Raw genomic sequence first — 18670 nt, 5'->3', positions numbered from 1 at the left:
CAGCAGAGATTTGAAAAAAGAAAATTACAGTGAACAGTTTGGTACATCCCTTCTGTTATTGTTTGGTAGTGCAGTTATAAGCATATGTCATTCCTGCCTTGGAAGGACTTATGGATCTAGCATATTTCTTGAGGAATGAAGCGCTGCTTCTCATTGGTCAGAGGGAAGTGAGTTTGATACAGCTGTCCAAGTCCAGAACTGGCAAAATCTCCCTACACTTGAATATTCCTACCACCTCATTTCAGTGTGGGCTTTATGCGCTGCCATGTCATTTTCTGTCTTGTACATCTCAGACTTCTATTACTGGCAGAAACCACAAACTTGGTTTCATCAGAAAATAGTTTTCCAGTCATCCGCTGTGAAATGCGGATATGTCTAAGCCCATCCAAAGCATCTGGCCATGTTTTCCTTTCCGAGAAGTGATTTAGAAGCACTGCTCATCTGCTAGAGACCTTTTCTGTCACTAATCAGAAGCTTGATGTGTATCTTCTTTGAGGTCGTAGCATTTTGGTCTCTCCGACCATGCTATGGATGAAAATGCTCTACTTTCAACCCCTTGTTTTTATAGCAGGTGAACAATGGCTGCAAGGTCATTTAGTTAATTAGCCTCTAATAAGTCTAATACATCCACCTGTGTGATATGAACAAAAGATACAACTCAAGAGACTGTGAGCTTTTGGATAAAACAGGTCAGTGCAAAAAAATCAAGCTTCAATTTCATGGAGAGAAAAAAAATACTCAGAATTTCTGAGTTTCTCAGCAAAGATGTACCTGTAACTTTATTTTGAAAGGTTCATGGGCGGACATTCTTTTGTACATGCAATTATACTTACCTTTCAAAATGTATTTAAAAGTTCCTGGGACAAAATTTAATAACATCGCATAAAATCTTCAAGTCATATAAAATGTGTGATAATGTTGTGTATACACTAACTTTTTTTCAGAATTTACAGCCTGCCTTGCTGGCGAAATAACAGCCTCTACATAAACAAAGATAATAAAGTCATATGTGTCAAGTATATGACATGTGAACAGTTTCCCATGCAAACAATGTCGCTAATAATTTTGTTTCATGGGTCAAATTACTCTACTCCTCTCCTTGCGCCTCTGTCTGTACAAATAATCAATGTTCCACTCCATTTCCACTTTTTCGGGGGACAAGACAGGGGTGCCCACTCTCCCCGTTATTATTTGCATTAGTGATTGAACCACTCTCAGTAGCTTTAAAAATGGTGAAAGGATTAGGAGGGATTGATAGATGGGGTATAAAACATAAAGTGTTGCTCTATGCAGATGATTTGCTTCTTTATGTGAATGATCCTCTACTAAATATCCCACACATTTTATCAGTATTAGATTCTTTCGGACATTTATCGGGATATAAGCTCAACATCTCCAAAAGCGAATACTTTCCAGTTAATCAAATGGCTGCGGACATACCTACATCAACTATACCCTTTAAAATGGCTAATTTGGGGTTTAAATATCTCGGAATTGCAATTTCACGATCTCTGAGATTAATGCGGGAACAGAATATTACTTTACTTACAATGAAAGTTAAGTCTGATCTTCAAAGATGGAACTACCTACCGCTGTCTTTAGCTGGCAGGATCCAAATTATTAAAATGAATGTATTACCTAGATATCTATATGTATTTCAAAGTTTGCCTATTTATCTGCCTAAATCATTTTTCAGAACTATAAATGACGCTATATCATCATTTATTTGGGCCGGTAAACGTCCAAGGGCTAGTCGCTCGCTTCTTTATAGGGATAGATCAGCTGGAGGATTAGGACTGCCTAATTTAATTGGGTATTATTGGGCATCTAATATGTATAATATATTATTGTGGTGTACGTCTCCCCATACTAATTGGTGCCAGAGTGAAGCGGCCTCCTGTTCCTCGTCGTTACGTGCTTTAGCATGTGATACCTCACAATCATCCCTACTAAGCCGGGCTTCCAACCCAGTTGTCACTGAAACATTAAAAATTTGGTCACAAATAAGACGCCACTTTGGTTGGCTTACCCTCCCTCTTGCAACCCCGATCTGCAACAATCACTTATTTGTGCCAGCAAAGATGGACTTAAGATTCTCTGTTTTAGAACATAAAGGACTTGGTACTCTAGGTGACTTATACGTAAATGATGTTTTTGCAAGTTTTAATGAACTAGTTACTCGCTTTAATTTTAATAAATCTGATTTGTTTCGGTACTTCCAGTTGCGAAACTGCAAAGAAATGTTCAACTTTATTCCCACAAATCCCAACTTCCAGTGGAATAGATTTGGTTCTCAGAGCCAAAACTTTGGTAAAGGGTCATATTTCTTACCTTTATAAACTAACTTCTTCACCTAGTGAATCTCTTTTATACAGGACCAAGATGAAATGGGAGTCAGAACTTCATACGAGTTTTTCTGAGTTGTTCTGGGAGGGAGCGGTAAGGGCCATTAACTCATCTTCTAGTTGTGCCAGACTTTCATTAATACAATTTAAAGTTTTCCACAGATTACATTACAGTAAAGAAAAATTGTCAAAATTATACCCAGATAAATTTGATGATAAGTGTAACAGATGCTCACAGATACCTTGCAATCTTACCCATATGTTCTGGGCGTGTCCTAGGCTATCTGAATTTTGGCATCAATTCTTCAAAATAATCTCGGATATATTGAATATAAAATTGACTCCGACTCCACATATCGCTATATTTGGCAAACCACCAAATAACCTTCAAACTACAGCTATTCAAAATAACCTTATTGCCTTTTGCTTCTCTCATTGCTAGAAAAAGAATTTTGTTGTTGTGGAAATCATCTCAGCCACCATTAATTAAAGTCTGGGTACAGGATATCTTAGGACTCTTAAAATTGGAGGAGATAAAATTCTCCATCAGAGGCTCATCGGATAGATTTTTTACGTACTGGAAACCATTACTTAAATACTTAGAAAAGGTACCAGCACGAGAAATCTCTCTGTAATCCACCATATGATGATGGTACAAATTTTTCTGCTATTCCTGGCAGTGGCTGATCTACCTTATAAAAATACTCTATTTAAAGATATTCCAGCATTATTAATTGGTTTCGACGAGGAGCAAGTAATCATTAACACAAATATTGTTACTATTGTTGGATAAGATTTATATCAATATTGATTAATGTTAAGACCTTATTTTAGGAGGCTAGCAGATGTTAATGTTAATATTAAACTATAAGGAAATGCATTAATATTTTATTGTTGATTTTTTTTATTATTATTATTTTTATTTTATTTTTTTATTTTTTTGTATGGGTTTTGTTTGTTTTTTTGTTTTTTTTTGATGGGTCAACTCATTTTCTCTGCAAAATATTTATTTTTTCATTATTGGGAGGGAGTGGGGGTATTCATGTATTTAGGTATTCTGTCTCATTTATGTTTTGTGTATGCTATAAAAAGAAATAGGAAAAGATTATTATTTCTATATGTACTTATGTGTTTTATGACAGTTCGGTATTGAAAATAAAATATATACCACTAAAAACATGTCGCTGCTTCCTGTTGTCTGACTTTTGACTCACTTTTGCTTGACCTAACCCCGATCCTACTCTCTGAGGATCAGCACATTTATATGTTCATGACAAGAAGTCCAGGAGTATTTTGGCTCTTAAAAGTCACAGATTAAGCCCTACATCTGTTTAGTAGTCACTCTACAACTCTGTTCAGTCCTATTTAGTTTTGCGATTAAATGTCTTCCTCCCCCCTTCAGGTCCATGGTGAACACTTCACTGCAGCAGCTTCCTCATCCAAGCTTCTGTCAACACATGCCTGCCTTGGACTGGCTGTGAGTGAGAGTGTACTTGTGTGCATGCAGGTGTGTAGTGCATGTGATGTTCGTGCACTAAAAAGTGTAGCAGTTATGCTGATGAGTGTTTGTCCTTGTTTGCATATATAAATAACAAATTAGACTGGTATTATAGAGGTGATACTGAGTTGCATGACAGTTTGAGTCAGCCGATATCTCTGGGGCTGCTCAGATTTGCTTTATTATTATTTTTTAGCAGATTAAGTGAAAGACAAATATCCCATTTAATTTTTCTTTCATAACTTTTACCAAAAAACCTATGAAAATTACACCTTTATATTTGTATGTTTAGTAAATGTATTTTTTTCCCTCTCCTCCTGTTTTCACTACTCTTAGGGATCTTGAGGGAAACCAGATTCAAACTCTTAACTACTCTATCTTAAAGACATGCAGCAAGCTTGAAGTTTTGTGAGTATCCTGCTTTATTAAAAATGCATTAAGAATGCTGAAAGCTCAGTGTTTAAAGAAATCTGCACACCACACAGAAGGTTTTCCAAAAGATAAGGTAAAGAAGGTGTTTTTTGATCTTCAGATGCTGCATATATACTCAGCAGCTACTTTGTTAGGTACACTTATTAACTGCTCATTAACACGAATATCTAATCGGCAGTAACTCTGTGCATTTAGGCATGAAGATATGGTCGAGACGACCTGCTGAAATTCAAACTAGGCATCTAAATGGGAAAGAAGAGTGATTTAAGTGACTCTGAATGTGGTATGGTTGCTGGTGCCACATGAGTTGGTGTGAGTATTTCAGAAACTGCTGATCTACTGGGATTTTCCAACACAACCATCTCTCGTTTTTACAGAGAATGGTCCAAAAAAGAAGAAATACCCAATGACCAGCGGTTCTCTGGGTGATGTCAGAGATAAGAGGAGAATGATCAGACTGCTTCAAGCTGATATGAAAGTAACTGTAACCCAAATAATCACTTAATCACTTACAACCAAGGTACACAGAAGAGCATTTCTGGACACATGACATGTCAAATTTGAAGCAGATGGGCTACAGCAGGTGTCACTCCTGTCAGTTACAAGAAACTGAGGCTACAATTTACACAGGCTCACTAAAACTGTCCAATAGAAGGTCTTGATGCATGCTCAATCATCCAGGTAAGGAAATCCCATAAAGTTGATTCTGTTCATCTGGACGTAACGTTTTCAGTGGGAGAAACATTTTGTCATTCATTCAAAGACTGACGAGACTGAAGAAGTTGCTTGAATGAGCGACAAAACGTTCCTCCAACTGAAAACTCTACGTCCAGATGAACAGAATAAATTTTTTGGGATGCCCAAAGAAGACTGTAAAGATGTTGTCTGGTCTCATGAGTCACGATTGCTTTTGCAGCATCTGGATGGTAGCATTTGGCGTTAACAACATGAAAGCATGGATCCATCCTGCCTTGTGTCAAAGCTCGGTTTTAGTGGTGGAATAGTGTGGAGGATATTTTCTTGGCACACTTTGTATCCCTTCAGACCAGTTGAGCATTGTTTAAAAACCACAGCCTACCTGAGTATTGTTGCTGACCATGACCACAGTGCACCCATTTTCTCTTGGCTCAGATCACTTTGAACTGGTTTCTTAGAGCAGTAGAGCAGATGTTTCAAACACAAAGCCCCAGCAAAGACGAGACTATGCATAAGACATAAAAGTTTGTGTCTTTCGTCTTTCTACTTTAGAAATATGTTTTTGTTTTTTACAAAGTGTCCACAGTAAAAAGAATCACTTGTTGAAATGTTGCTCGTGTCTAAACTATAACAGAATGTGATGTAGATACAATATTACAGCTGTTGCGTTGTTAGTCTATAGTACGCTTAGTTAAATTAAGTGTACTAATGATGGTGTGTTTGTGCATGCTCAGCATATCTTTGGGGTCTCAATTGTGCCTAAATGCAATTAATGTTGTGTTTACAGGAAATACATAAGAAATTATGGACTTTTCTTACATATCACTGCAGTTAGTTAATCATCTTTAAGGCACTTGAACTTAAGTGTTTAGAAAAGTTTGCATTTTAATCCTTTAATTATGTTTTCTTCTAGTTTATCTCTTATTCTCTCCGCTTTGGACGCACACCCTCAGACACACTTGTTCTCTTTTTATTTGTTTTATTAATTAACAAGAACAAATGCTGCTGTGCAATCAGATTTCTAAGGAATTGGTCAAACAAGCATAGAAATGGAAATTGTCGCAACTAAATGTAAGTTCAGATCTGGCCTAAACTTGCTTGGAAACTTGGCTCAGGTCAACAATTACACTGTGGTAAGCAGGCCTGCTGATCTTGGCTTAATTAGGCTTCTCACCAGCTCTTTTTCTGCAGACATGCTTGTAATTAGCCACAGCTTTGGAGTTGGCCTCGGCATGCAATCATGTCACTAGAGCCAGCAGCTCCTGAGGATATGCTTAAGTAAAGCTTTTCCTGGGCACATTGTGCTCTTCATTTACTTTTATCCCAGATGTGGAGGTTCATTGGGTTAAATAGGACATAAACAGAAATTAATGCTCTGGGTTTTAGTCTGCCAGGTTATTACTCCAGCTCCATCCCTACCATGTGATAATGAGCTTGTGGGATGGCACCTATTCATTCACTTGTCACCATATCTGCCAGAACACCATGTCTGTTGATTCAACTATGGGGTCAGTGGATTGTGTGTATGGACCTTTCGCTTCCCACTGTCGACAGGATCACCCCATACACCAACAGAGGCAAGAAAAATGCCATGCACTTAAATTTATGCTCTTCCACTTCGGTGAGCCAAGTCTCAATCTCCTCGGTGGATGCTGCATCCCTGACCTTACCAAGGCTGCCGACTCGCTGTTTCACAAAGCCCAACAGTAAAGCCTTTGCTTTTTAGGACCTACCAGAGCAGCTCATGTGCCTCAGAGGAGGTTAAACTGACATCTAGACAGGAGTGTAATCAAGGTTTGTTTCAAATGAATGCACGTGCGGCATTTTTAAACTCCTCAAATAAAAAGACAACATAGGACTGGGAGGAGATGAGCCATGAGGTTTGGCAGTGAAATGAGCTGAACTAGAGGAAAGGATTCACATGATGTTCAGTGAGAACGGAGTCCTAAGCAGGGTCATGCAAACTTTGAGGACATGGTTAAGACTGAGTAAAGTAAATGAGATTGTATCCATTTACACCAGTTTTCCAACAACAGGGAGCTGAGCAGCACTTTTGCAGCTCTCTGCATGGTTTCTGACAGCAGCTCTGCCTTCTTCAGGTTACTGATGGACAACAGGATTAGGACAATTCCCGAAAACACCTTCCAGTCTCTGTGGAAGGTGGCTGAACTGTGAGTAAGAGCATATTCACAGAAAGTCAGTGAAACCATGTACAAAATAAATAAATATACACCACTGTCTTCAAGTTCACTCAAAGAGATTCTGGTGAGGCTGGTGTTAGTCAGAGAAGTTTTATTCTGATGAGATATGAAGTGTCAGGGATGAATAGTGAAATGCTTGAACTAGGTTTTATGCAATCACTCACAGAAAAAAGTGAGTAAGAAAAGAAACCTGTGTAGAATTTCATGCAAACATTATGTATCTCTGCATTTATTTAAAGCCTTTGCTGTTGTCTATGCATGTTTACACTGTCCATGTTTGGAATTGAATGAGAAAAAATGTAAATGTGCTCTAAAATGAGTCAGGAGGTTTAATTGTTCCCTTGTTTCTCTTTCATCCTCTTTAGGGATCTGTCTAGGAACAGGATTAGGGAGCTGCCAAAAAACACCTTCAAGAGTCTCTCCAAATCCCTCCTTAAACTGTGAGTAAATGATAGTGTGGAAAATCATTCTTCATTATGTGGGTTTTGTAACAGGAGTGAACTAGGACAAGGTCTAAAGTAGGATTAAGAAAAAATAACCTTGTGAAGGTTTCTGAGAGTGTGACTTATTCTTAGTGGGATACATGGCGACTGTAATCAGATGCAGAATACAACAATTTTTGTTGGAAGCTTTGAAAGAAGGAATTTATATAATTAATGTAAAAGAAAAATCAATCATGAAACTGTTACATTGAGTTAAAATAATAAGTGCAAGCATCACATTTTTAGATTTAGGGTTTTGTAAACTGGGTTTATTTATGTGGCAATTCTATATAATCCTCCATTAATCCTCTTGCTTCATTATCATTTAGTGGTATTTTGAGCTTCTATTCCATTATGTGAGAGGAAAATGATATATAATAATGTAATGTATAAGAAATATTTACAAAGTGAAGACAAGCAGTAAAATCCCGTGTCATACTGCAGTAATGGTGCCACACTTGTTTCATGTAAAGAGGTTTTTTTGATATTTGATATTAATATTGAAGTATTACTTTATTCAAATACAAATTTTTACAGTACTTTAGCTTTTTCTTTCATAAAGGCTCTCATTAAATTCTTCTAGCACTTTTCTTCTAAACTTTTATTATTAATTCAAGTGCTGTAACAAAATTATTTTCCAAATGAAGGATAAATAAATTATTATTAAGCACTTTTACAAATTCCTGATACCCAATACCATATATCTATAGATAGATAGATAGATAGATAGATAGATAGATAGATAGAGGAATGCCATTTAGGAAAATATTATATATATATGTACATATATATATATTACAATAAAGGTCTGAATATACAGAATGAATGAACCTCAAAATGGCATAAGCTGAACTATTTCAGTACTTTGAGTTTGACAACTTTTTGACGACAGCTGTTCAAACTACAAATCGTCTATATTGTGGCAACTTGAAGATCATATTTTCATTTAGCAACATTTCTAATGCTTATGAATAATGTTCAACAAAATGTTTCTGGGAGAAGATTATGCACAATTCTTGAGGGAATTTATCAATCACTGATGGAGATGTCAACTGAGATAACACTTCAAGCAGAAGATGAAGCACATGATATGGGGTCATTATACCATTTTACATCTCAAAGAGGGAGGCCAAGATAAGTGATAAACATGGACATAAATTTGACGTCACTTTTCATTAAGTATATTCAGAAGATCATTCTATATATATGCAAGTTTCATTCTACATATGTTCAAGTTTCATTCCATATATTCAAGTTTCATTCAAATCTCACAAACATATATATATATGGCATAAATGTTGCTCGTATGCATTGTGTCGTGCATCAAGGCATATGGACTGTTTGGATTTTGTAGTGTTAACCGCATGTATAAAATGTCTCAGCCTTTTCTATGCATACTCAAATCTTCCACTTATTAGGTAAAAACAACATTTCTGTACTTTTGCCTCTTAGTGCTGAAGGGGAAAAAATTACCAAAATGAATGAACCTTAAGACAAACCTGTTTATGAGCAGCTGCTGAAGACCTTTTTTTGGGAAAGGAGGGGCCAAGACTGGAGATGCTGTCAGTCAGAGTAACAGCGCATGAATAATTGCTTTCATAAAACTGTTGCGCTCCAGTTGGTTCGCTGGCGTGTGTGTGTGTGTGTGTGTGTGTGTGTGTGTGTGTGTGTGTGTGTGTGTGTGTGTGAGAAGTGGAAAAAAATAACTCTCTAAAGATCAATAGGGACATGGCGTTAAACTAGTTTGTCATTAAAACGGGACAGTCCCCAGAACTTAAATCAAATTTGGCATAAGTTTGGCTTGAAGTCTGAACTAGCTTGACTGAAGGTTTCTCATGCAGCCGTCATGTTTGTGTGGTTTGTTAGGCCGAAGAGTGAGTCACGAACTGAGGCTGCAGTTCTGTTTGGATGCTGCCCATTATTCACAACTTTGCCGCTCTCTGTCTCAGCCTAGTCTATTTCCCGCCAATAAAATCTGATATTAACGTAGCCTCATCAACCTCAAAAATCTGCACTGAACTCACGGGTTCAGTGCAGACTTAAACTGACTTAAACTGCAGTGTTCTGAGGACGGAGTCTTAGATTGGTCAGCTATTTTTCTTGGCCACATCATGAATTAAGCTGTTTTATCAATACTTTGTAACGACTCCAACATTAACATACTGTGTCCATAATAACTCTTCTCCAAAGAGAGGCCATATAGTTTACGTGAGAATGGAGTGTTCCAGCAGAAATGATGGTGATCCCTCTTCCCTCACATTAAAACACAGGTGTGCACAGACATGCAGGAAGATATAAAAAACACTGACCTTTTACTGACTAGGAGAGGAGCACTCCCGTTTCTGTCACGAGATTCTTTTGGACAAATTATTTCCATGACTAAGACTTAACTGGAACAATGAGATTCGGCTATTTTCCACAGCACGAGCTATCCATGGAAATGTTTTTGAGTCTTGTGGATCCCACACCTCACAGGAAAGAGACAGGCGGAAAAGGCTGATTAGGGGTCTGCTTCTTGAATCACTCGCATCACAGAAGAATCGCTGTTTATTGAGACCATTGGGACAATCTGCTGCCCTTATTCAATGTCACATAATGCACATACAGTAACACATCCAATGAAGAGTGTTCCCCTTTTAGTGACAAAACAGGCCTGGCCCATCAAGGCATGGACTCGACTAGACCCCGGAAGGTGTGCTGTGGTATCTGGCACTGTTAGCAACAGATCCTTCCATCCTGTAAACTGTGAGGTGGCGCTTCCATGGATCAGACTTGTTTCTCCAGCACATCCTACAGATGCTCGATTGGATTGAGATCTTAGGAATTTGGAGACCATGTGAACACCTCAAACTCATTGTTGTGCTCCTTTTTCCTTTTTGGACCCCTGCTATGGACACACTGGGTCCAAAAAGCAGCATGGTCAACATGGGTACCATGAATGATCTGTGAATATGCAGCACAATACACAACAAACTGTGATGCACTGTATATTCTGACATGTTTTCATCAGTTTGCAGTACAACAGCTCATATGTTGGATCGGACCACACAAGCCAGCCTTCGATTCCCACGTGCATCAGTGACCCTGCCGCTGGTTCACCACTGTTCCTTCCTTGGGCCACTTGTGATAGATAGTGACTACTACAGACTGGGCACACCTCAAAAAAGCTGTTCTGACCCAGTCATCAGTTTGGCCCTCGTCAAACTCGCTGAAATCCCTACGCTTGCCCATTTTTATTTTTCTTAAGATTTTGCACCCACTAACAGGCAGAGATGGGCAGTAACGTGTTACTGTAATCTGATTATTTTTTCAAGTAACGAGTAATGTAATCTGATTACTATTGCAAAACGGTAATTAGATTACCGTTACTTTCACGTAGGAACGCTGCGTTACTGCGTTACTAAAACCGTGATTTTTTTGCGAGAACGTCTCATGACAGTGACGTAGCGAGTGCGACGTTCGTGACAACAGCTGTCTGCAGATCATAATATATCGAGTGCGGGACAGAGTGTAGCATGCAGCGATTTAAAGCGTGGAAGTACTGACCTTATTTTGAGTTTGATTCCATAAAAGTAACAAAAACATTAGTGTCCGTTGTGCGTGGAAGAAAACTTCATTTTTACAGCAAAAAACCCTAAACTTCAAGCAAGCACCGAAAGTGCGCTACGATGTAATGTGAAATTCACAGAGAAACACTCAGCGGATTCTTCCACTGACAGCTGTAATTGCACACCTGCACCAGGGTAAACCTCCGCTTACCCCAGTCCTGCTTTACAGGTGAAAATAGAGCAACAGGACCGCTAGTCTTTGATTTTATTTATTTTCTGCTGTGTTTTACTTGCATCTATTTGAAAGAGTGAGTGTAAACACAAAAAAAATATTTTATTTTATGTGCTGGAATGTGCAGAAAATAGGTTTAAATGTTAAACAAATTTCTTCCAGTCAGAGAATGTTGCATATAATTTAATTTTTGCTTGATGCATAAAGTTAAAAGATTAAAACTAATAAAACAAGTTTTAAAAAGAGACTTTTCCATTTGATTACATTTTGTATGATGAATTATGCAGAAAAAGTAGAATTGGGCTGAAAGATCTATCGAGTTTATTACCTATTCAGGTTGTAAATCGTGTTTTTAAAAAGTAACTAAGTAACTAAGTAATTAATTACTTTTGAAAATAAGTAATCAGTAAAGTAACGGATTATTTTTTTGGGGAAGTAATCAGTAATTAGTAACTGATTTTTTTTTTTCAAGTAACTTGACCAACACTGTTAACAGGTGCCATGTTGAAGAGATAATCAGTGTTATTCACGTCACCTGAGATGTATGTATTAAAAGTTACATATTGTGAGATGAACGCTACATCTGTTTAATCTGTTGTTGCCGTTTTTGCACCACCAGCATTTCAGACCTTTGGTTTGAATTTCCCTGAAGCCTAATTTGAAACAACAGTGCATTCAAGTTCCCTTGTAAACATTTTTGATTTTTTACTATTTTGTCCTTCACGTGTTACCAGTCTGAAAAACAGCACTATATATAGTTGAGCCAAACACTGAGATAAAGCCTGTAAAACACCCTCAGAGTCATCTATTGAGCTGCACGTAATCGTGGAGGGAAGTGCAGGCTGATCTCACAGATCACTCAAAAGCTGTCCATCATGAAGTGACTTACAAAACAGGAAGAAATTAATTAAAAATATCAAAGTATCAAAATATGCTTTTGCACAGATCTATCCTGCCATTGTTCATTGCAACATTTGTGGCTTGTAGTTATTCAGGCCCTCTAAAGAAGACTTTAAACTTACTCTAAACCATGTAATCTGAGCAGGGGGAAAAGTGCACAAAGCATTCTGTATCTAATGTCAGGTGTAATTGGACACAGACACAGACGTCAGGAATGTACTGTCATTTGGCCATTTGTTATATTTCATGTTGACAGGCTTTGTTGTGTTTATCATCTGTTTCTTGTTTCAGAAATATCTCCCATAATCCTCTCCTCCGCATTCATCCAAGCCATTTCCACCACCTGACACATCTTCAGTCTCTGTAAGTACTCTGACGTACACACGTTTGCCTTTTTTTATACATGTGAGGACCTTCATTACATCACAACTACATGCTTAATTTTAATAACTTTCCTCTAAACGTTATTCTAACCTCAATCGTGAATACTAGTTTAAATCTTCAAACACTTCTTTGAAGTCATCTGGGACTCTCCAGAATATTTTTCTAATGCATTAATGGCTTCTTCACTTTGATGTCTTAATGCCGAAATTGGTCTTCGGAGTTTGCTGTAGTCTAGTGCGGTGGTGAAATCTGTTATTTCCTACAGAGCGCTGGAGGGAATTGAGATCTCAGATATTCAGACTAAGGTGTTTCTTCCCATGAAGAACCTCTCCCACATGTATGTGCAACACACAGCCGTCACTTCAGAATAACCAGCATGTTTCGTCATCTCTTCTTTGTGGGTTGTTTTTTTTTTTTTTTTTTTTACTATTTTTCTCTTTTCTCTACAAGCTATTTCAAGAAGTTTCAGTACTGTTCCTATGCACCTCATGTGAGGTCCTGTAAACCCAACACAGATGGCATCTCTTCTTTTGAGGACCTCCTGGCTAACATGGTGCTGCGGGTGTCTGTCTGGGTCATGGCCTTCATCACCTGCTTCGGTAACCTGTTTGTCATCGGCATGAGGTCGCTGATTCGTGCTGAGAACAACCTGCATGCTGCCTGCATCAAAGTTCTCTGCTGTGAGTAACAACGTAGCACCGCGTGAGCCAGTCTCGCAAAATAAAAGTACTTGTAAAAGCGGCGATAAATCTAAATGTCAAGCTGTTCTTTTGGAAAGTGAATAAGTCAGCTTAGCCTTGCTTCTATCCAATGAAATGGGATGAAGAAAATGTTATGTCTGATCATGCTGGCAGACTAATAAAAGTTTGTTATGCTGGGATGGGATCGAACTGCTTGGAGACTTCCCAATCTACACACTTCTCCTTCATTCTCCTCTTTCACACTCCCTGTGCCTTTCTATGCCACTGTTGCAAAGCCTACTCCAAAAATGCAAAAACTGGGACACTAGTAAATACTACTGTAAAGTGGAAATAAAAACAGAATGCAGTAATTTAGAAATCTCATAAAGTTTTACAGCTAAGAAAATGTTCCAGATAAACAATCAGCTCATTTTGAAATTGATGATAGCAAAATTTCACAACGAAGTTGTGACAGGGTCACATTTACCAGTGTGTAGCATCCTGCCTTCATTTAACATCAGTCCATAAAAGTCTGGGACCTGAGGAAATCAGCAGCTGGACCTCTGGAGGTGTAGCCTTTTCCCATTCTTGTCTGACAGAGGACTCTAGCTGCTCAGCAGTCCTGGCTCTCTAATGTACCCTCATACCATCAGAGAGCCAGGCATCCATGTTTTCCAAAAGGAATTTTAAATTTCAATTTGTCTGACCACACAATAGTTTTCCACTTTGCCTCAGTCCATTTTAAATGACCTTTGGCCCAGAGAAGATGGTAGCATTTCTGGATCATGTTCACATATAGCTTGTTCTTTGCATAGAGCTTTACACCTTCTTGGATGGCACAATGAACTGTGTTCATAGACAGTGATATCTGGAAGTGTTACTGAGTCCATGAGGGAATTTCCATGACAAAATCAAGTCTGTTTTTAATGCAGTGAAGTCTAAGGCCCTTCAGATCATGGGCATCCAGTACTGATATTTTTCTCCAGATGTGATGCATCTTTTGATGATATTATGTACTGTAACTGGTGAGGTATTCAAAGTCTTCATAAATTTGCAGTGAGGAAAACTGTTCTAAAATTCTTCAATTTGTGTATTTGTACTTTTTTTTTTTTTTTTACAGATTTGTGAAGCTCTGCTCATCTTTACTTCTTAGAAACTCTGCCTCTCAGAGATGTTCTTTTTATACCCACTCGTGTTTCTGATTTGTTGCCAGTGAAGCCAATCAGTTGCAAAAAGTCTCTGCAGCTGTTTCTTTTTAGTATCAGTTACTTTTGTTTTCTGTGTTCTGTTGTGAATAACACGTGACTATGGGTTTATGAGATTGGTATTTGTGTTTACACAGGATCCCAACATTTTCTGGATTTGGGATTGTAGTTTGTGTCTCCCCTCATGGTAAAAAGCTTCCCTCCCTGAGTCTGTTTCTACTTGAGGTTGCTTCCTCTTTAGAGGGAGTTCTTTCACCACTCTGTTGTCTATTGCTCGCTCATATGGGATTGTCCAATCAAACCATGGGATTGTGGCTATATTAGACTGTCACAATATGAACAAAACTGTCTGGAAGCAAAGCTGTGTCCACTTGGTTTGTTTCCAGAAGTAAAAACATGTTTAATTTTTTTTCTTTAAATGTAATGTCAGAAAGCTAACAGCATTGTGTTAGAGAAAACAAAAACAAGAGACTAACTCACTTCTCACTTCTTTGGAGATTGCAGATAGCTGCGTCTTTAATGTGACGAGCAGATTGTTCTTTTGTATTTTTTTGTTTGTTTACTCTGTCATTAATGAATAAGTAAAGAAACATAATCATCCAACTCAAGGACGGGCTTTCTAGGAACATTGAAAATTTGATATAATACATTAGACGGTGAGAAGCAAGTGGGCTTGAGTTCAGATCCTTAATTAATAAACGGAGGTAAATTTTGAGTCTGTGAGAAATGCCTCTTAAAATGCAGTCGAGGTCCTGTCAGATCATTAAAGAAATTCACAGTCACTCAGAGATTGTTTGAGCAGACCCCCACCCCCCAAACTTCGGGTTGAGCGGTTTAACAATAAATATATCCAAATTTGTAGCTAGTTGTGAAACTTTAGCAGCTATAATGCATTTACCATCTCACTAAAATTGCATTTTTAATCCAGGGGTGTCTTTGGTTACAGGGATCATGTTTTTAGTTTTAGTTTAACCCACCCATCTGCATATAGCAAGATCCATCCATGCTTGCTTACTCTTGCCTGTTGTGGTGACTTAAAAAATATTATGATGCTGTTTTGGGGAAGGCTGTAGCTGACAGATGGGCTTATAATCACACAGGGCACATCTGCCAGTAAATAGACTCATAGATGTCATCCGTATCATCCAGGTGCTGACTGCCTCATGGGCGTGTACCTGTTTTTCGTTGGCGTATCTGATGTAAAATTCCGTGGTCAGTACAACCGTTACGCCCTGCTGTGGATGGAAAGTGCGGAGTGTCGGACCATCGGATTCCTGGCCATGCTCTCCTCAGAGGTACTGCGCACGTATATATCGCACTTCAACACACGCAAATATGCATGCAGATTGAGACAAACTGATCTGTACCGTAAAATGGACACAGCACAAAGAGTTGCACTTACACATCCTTCGCTTTTTGCTTGTACTTTTGCCCTGCTGTTTTCAGCTAAAGTAGCTTCAAGATTAAAATCATCCTTTGTTCCGCTCACTGGCCGTATCAGCTTGTTTCGGCTCTGCATTATATAAATATCATGTTTTAAAGTACTCAAATTATGCCCTCTTTTACTTTAAAAACGTGTTTATAATTCACTCTCACTCGTTGCATTTAGTTGTTGTAGATGGAGACATAACAAGCCTCAGCTGGAGTTTAACAACCCGTCTCAGAACTTTATGCACTTTCCAGGATAAATCATCATTAGACTGCATTCGCAGCAATTCAGAAAATTGACTTTATAAATGATGTGAACCCAAATGTTGATTCCTCTGTCATAATAGAGGTTCTACTAATAACAGTGCAGCCAATATTCAAAGCAGTGTTACAATTTATAAGTTAAAAACATGTTGTTTTTATTTGCGGTGCATGTTTCTCCTCAGGTGTCTGTTCTCCTCCTGACCTACCTGACTCTGGAGAAGTTCCTTGTCATTGTTTTCCCTTTTAGCAATTTGCGCCCAGGCAAATTTCAGACAGGGGTAAGTTGCACTTTTCATAATGGGGAACAATGTGCCTGATGAATCGTCATCCAACTGTTGTCTTTATCTACAAAGTAATTGTCCCTCTTATTTTGAAGAAAAACTGGGTTTGTGCTGCTGTAATATCATCTTTAGGTTGGTGTTTAAGTGGATCAGAAAGTGTGAAACAACCTTTAAGCCTTCAGTCAGAGAATTTGTTTTTAAAGCACAAACAACAACACATATTCAAGTGTCATCAACCCAACTTTTGGGTTGATGTGCCACTGTTTTTTTATTGTTTATATAGCTTATCTATGTCATCTGTATGAATTAAAAATGTGCACTATATGGCTGAAAGCACCGGGCCACAAAGCACCTAGCCATGTAGTCTGTCTTTACAAACATCTGTGCAAGAAGTAGACACTGAATTTGAGCTGATACTATATTAGTATACACTGTCAGTTTGTAAAATTTCTTCCCTTCTACGTATTTCACAATCAACTGTAAGTAATATTATTGTAAAATGGAACCACATCAACTTATCCAGAGTTGCAGAGCGAGCAGGGTTGATGAATGCTGAAGAACACACTGCACAAAAGTCCTCAACGCTCACTGACTCATCAGCACAAAAACTGTTTGCTGGGAGCTTCATGCCTTCAGTAGGTGTAAAGTACAGGTAGCTCATTTTAGTCCACTAGTAATCTGAGCTGTAAGGGGAAACAGTTTGTGTGGAGAACAAAAGAGGGATATCCTTTGTTCTATTGGTATGGTATGAAGTATAAAGTAACCCCTGAATATCACCAGAAGTCCCAAAAATATTAAACATTTACAGATTTACTACAGTCTAATATTCATTTTACTGCTTTGAACCAAGTCTAAGAGTCAGCCATTTACTATAAATACGCCTCCACCCACCTCACATCCACCAGTAAAGAATTAAAAGACCTACTGCTTGTTCTCCACACAGGGGCAGAACATGAAGTGACTCGTCAGTCAGCAGGAGGCAACTTGATTGAACCAAATGTTTGGAGTCTGATTAAATAAATGTCAACTAGAGTTTGGAAACCCAGGCAGTCACAACTTTTCTTATTTGGGGAATTTGAAGAGTACTTTGTGTGAAGTCCTGACAGCATGTATGTTGTCCTGCTTTAAGGTGGTCCTGGCTTCGATCTGGTTGCTGGGGTTTATTATTGCAGCCGTGCCCCTAATGAATGAGGACGTCTTTGGGAACTACTACGGACGTAATGGGGTCTGCTTTCCCCTGCACTCTGACAGGCAAGAAAAACCTACTGCCAAAGGATATTCCACAGGGATTTTTCTGGGTAAATAGAAGATTATTTTTTTAATGAATTTTCATTCCATATTTTATACTTACATAAGTAAGAGACAACATTCAGAAGTAGGAATAATTCTTTGTATTATTGTAGGGTCTTTACCTTACAACATAAAACGCCTTGAGGCAGCTGTTGCTGTGATTTGGTGATGTAAAAATGAAACTGAATTGAATTGGAGTTCAGTAAAATCTTTTTTTTTTTTTTTTAAATTAGCTTTTCCAGAAAAAAAAGACAATCTTCCATTTAAACTTTAAACACCCAGAGAAATGCAAAATTGTTCATTATCACAAAATATACAAAGTGTAAAGTACAAAAACTAGGCAGTACAAATCTGTGAAGCAGAACTGTCAGGTTGCACACTTTTCCTGAGTTCAAAACCACTTAAATACTGCATTTAATACTGTATGAACTGCATAACGCTGTTTGATATAGTCCCAGCCAGAATGAAAAGCATTTGCATCTCTTTAGGTCTAAACCTGGTGGCTTTCCTGGTGATTGTATTCTCCTACTCCAGTATGTTCTGCTCCATCTATAAAACCGGCATCAATGCCACCGACCTGAGGAGCAGGCTGCACAGAGATGTGGCTGTGGCCAACAGGTTTTTCTTCATAGTGTTCTCTGATGCCCTCTGCTGGATTCCTATATTTTTGGTGAAAGTCCTCTCGCTGCTGGAGGTGGAGATACCAGGTAAGAAATGAAACAGCTGCCTTATAGTACTTATAGTATCTTAGAGGTTTTACATGTAATTTTTTAATATAGGTCACGGTGTTACTTTATAGAATTG

General features: G+C 38.2%; 1 protein-coding gene across 1 annotated transcript in view; it reads left to right on the top strand.

Annotated features, from left to right (window-relative positions):
- rxfp2a (relaxin family peptide receptor 2a) overlaps positions 1–18670 on the top strand; it is a 43665-nt gene that overhangs the window by 24372 nt on the left and 623 nt on the right. The window contains exons 10-20 of the mRNA XM_031729131.2: positions 3748–3822; positions 4180–4251; positions 7071–7142; positions 7538–7612; positions 12626–12697; positions 12984–13055; positions 13169–13398; positions 15753–15898; positions 16478–16573; positions 17706–17874; positions 18355–18573. Of these exons, the coding sequence (XP_031584991.2) occupies positions 3748–3822; positions 4180–4251; positions 7071–7142; positions 7538–7612; positions 12626–12697; positions 12984–13055; positions 13169–13398; positions 15753–15898; positions 16478–16573; positions 17706–17874; positions 18355–18573 (1298 nt within the window). The remainder of the gene's footprint in view (positions 1–3747; positions 3823–4179; positions 4252–7070; positions 7143–7537; positions 7613–12625; positions 12698–12983; positions 13056–13168; positions 13399–15752; positions 15899–16477; positions 16574–17705; positions 17875–18354; positions 18574–18670) is intronic.

This window comes from Oreochromis aureus, linkage group 10 (genome assembly GCF_013358895.1).
Source record: "Oreochromis aureus strain Israel breed Guangdong linkage group 10, ZZ_aureus, whole genome shotgun sequence".
NCBI lineage: Eukaryota > Metazoa > Chordata > Actinopteri > Cichliformes > Cichlidae > Oreochromis > Oreochromis aureus.
Note: the sequence above shows the minus strand (reverse complement) of the source record. Positions and strands in the feature narration are given on the sequence as shown.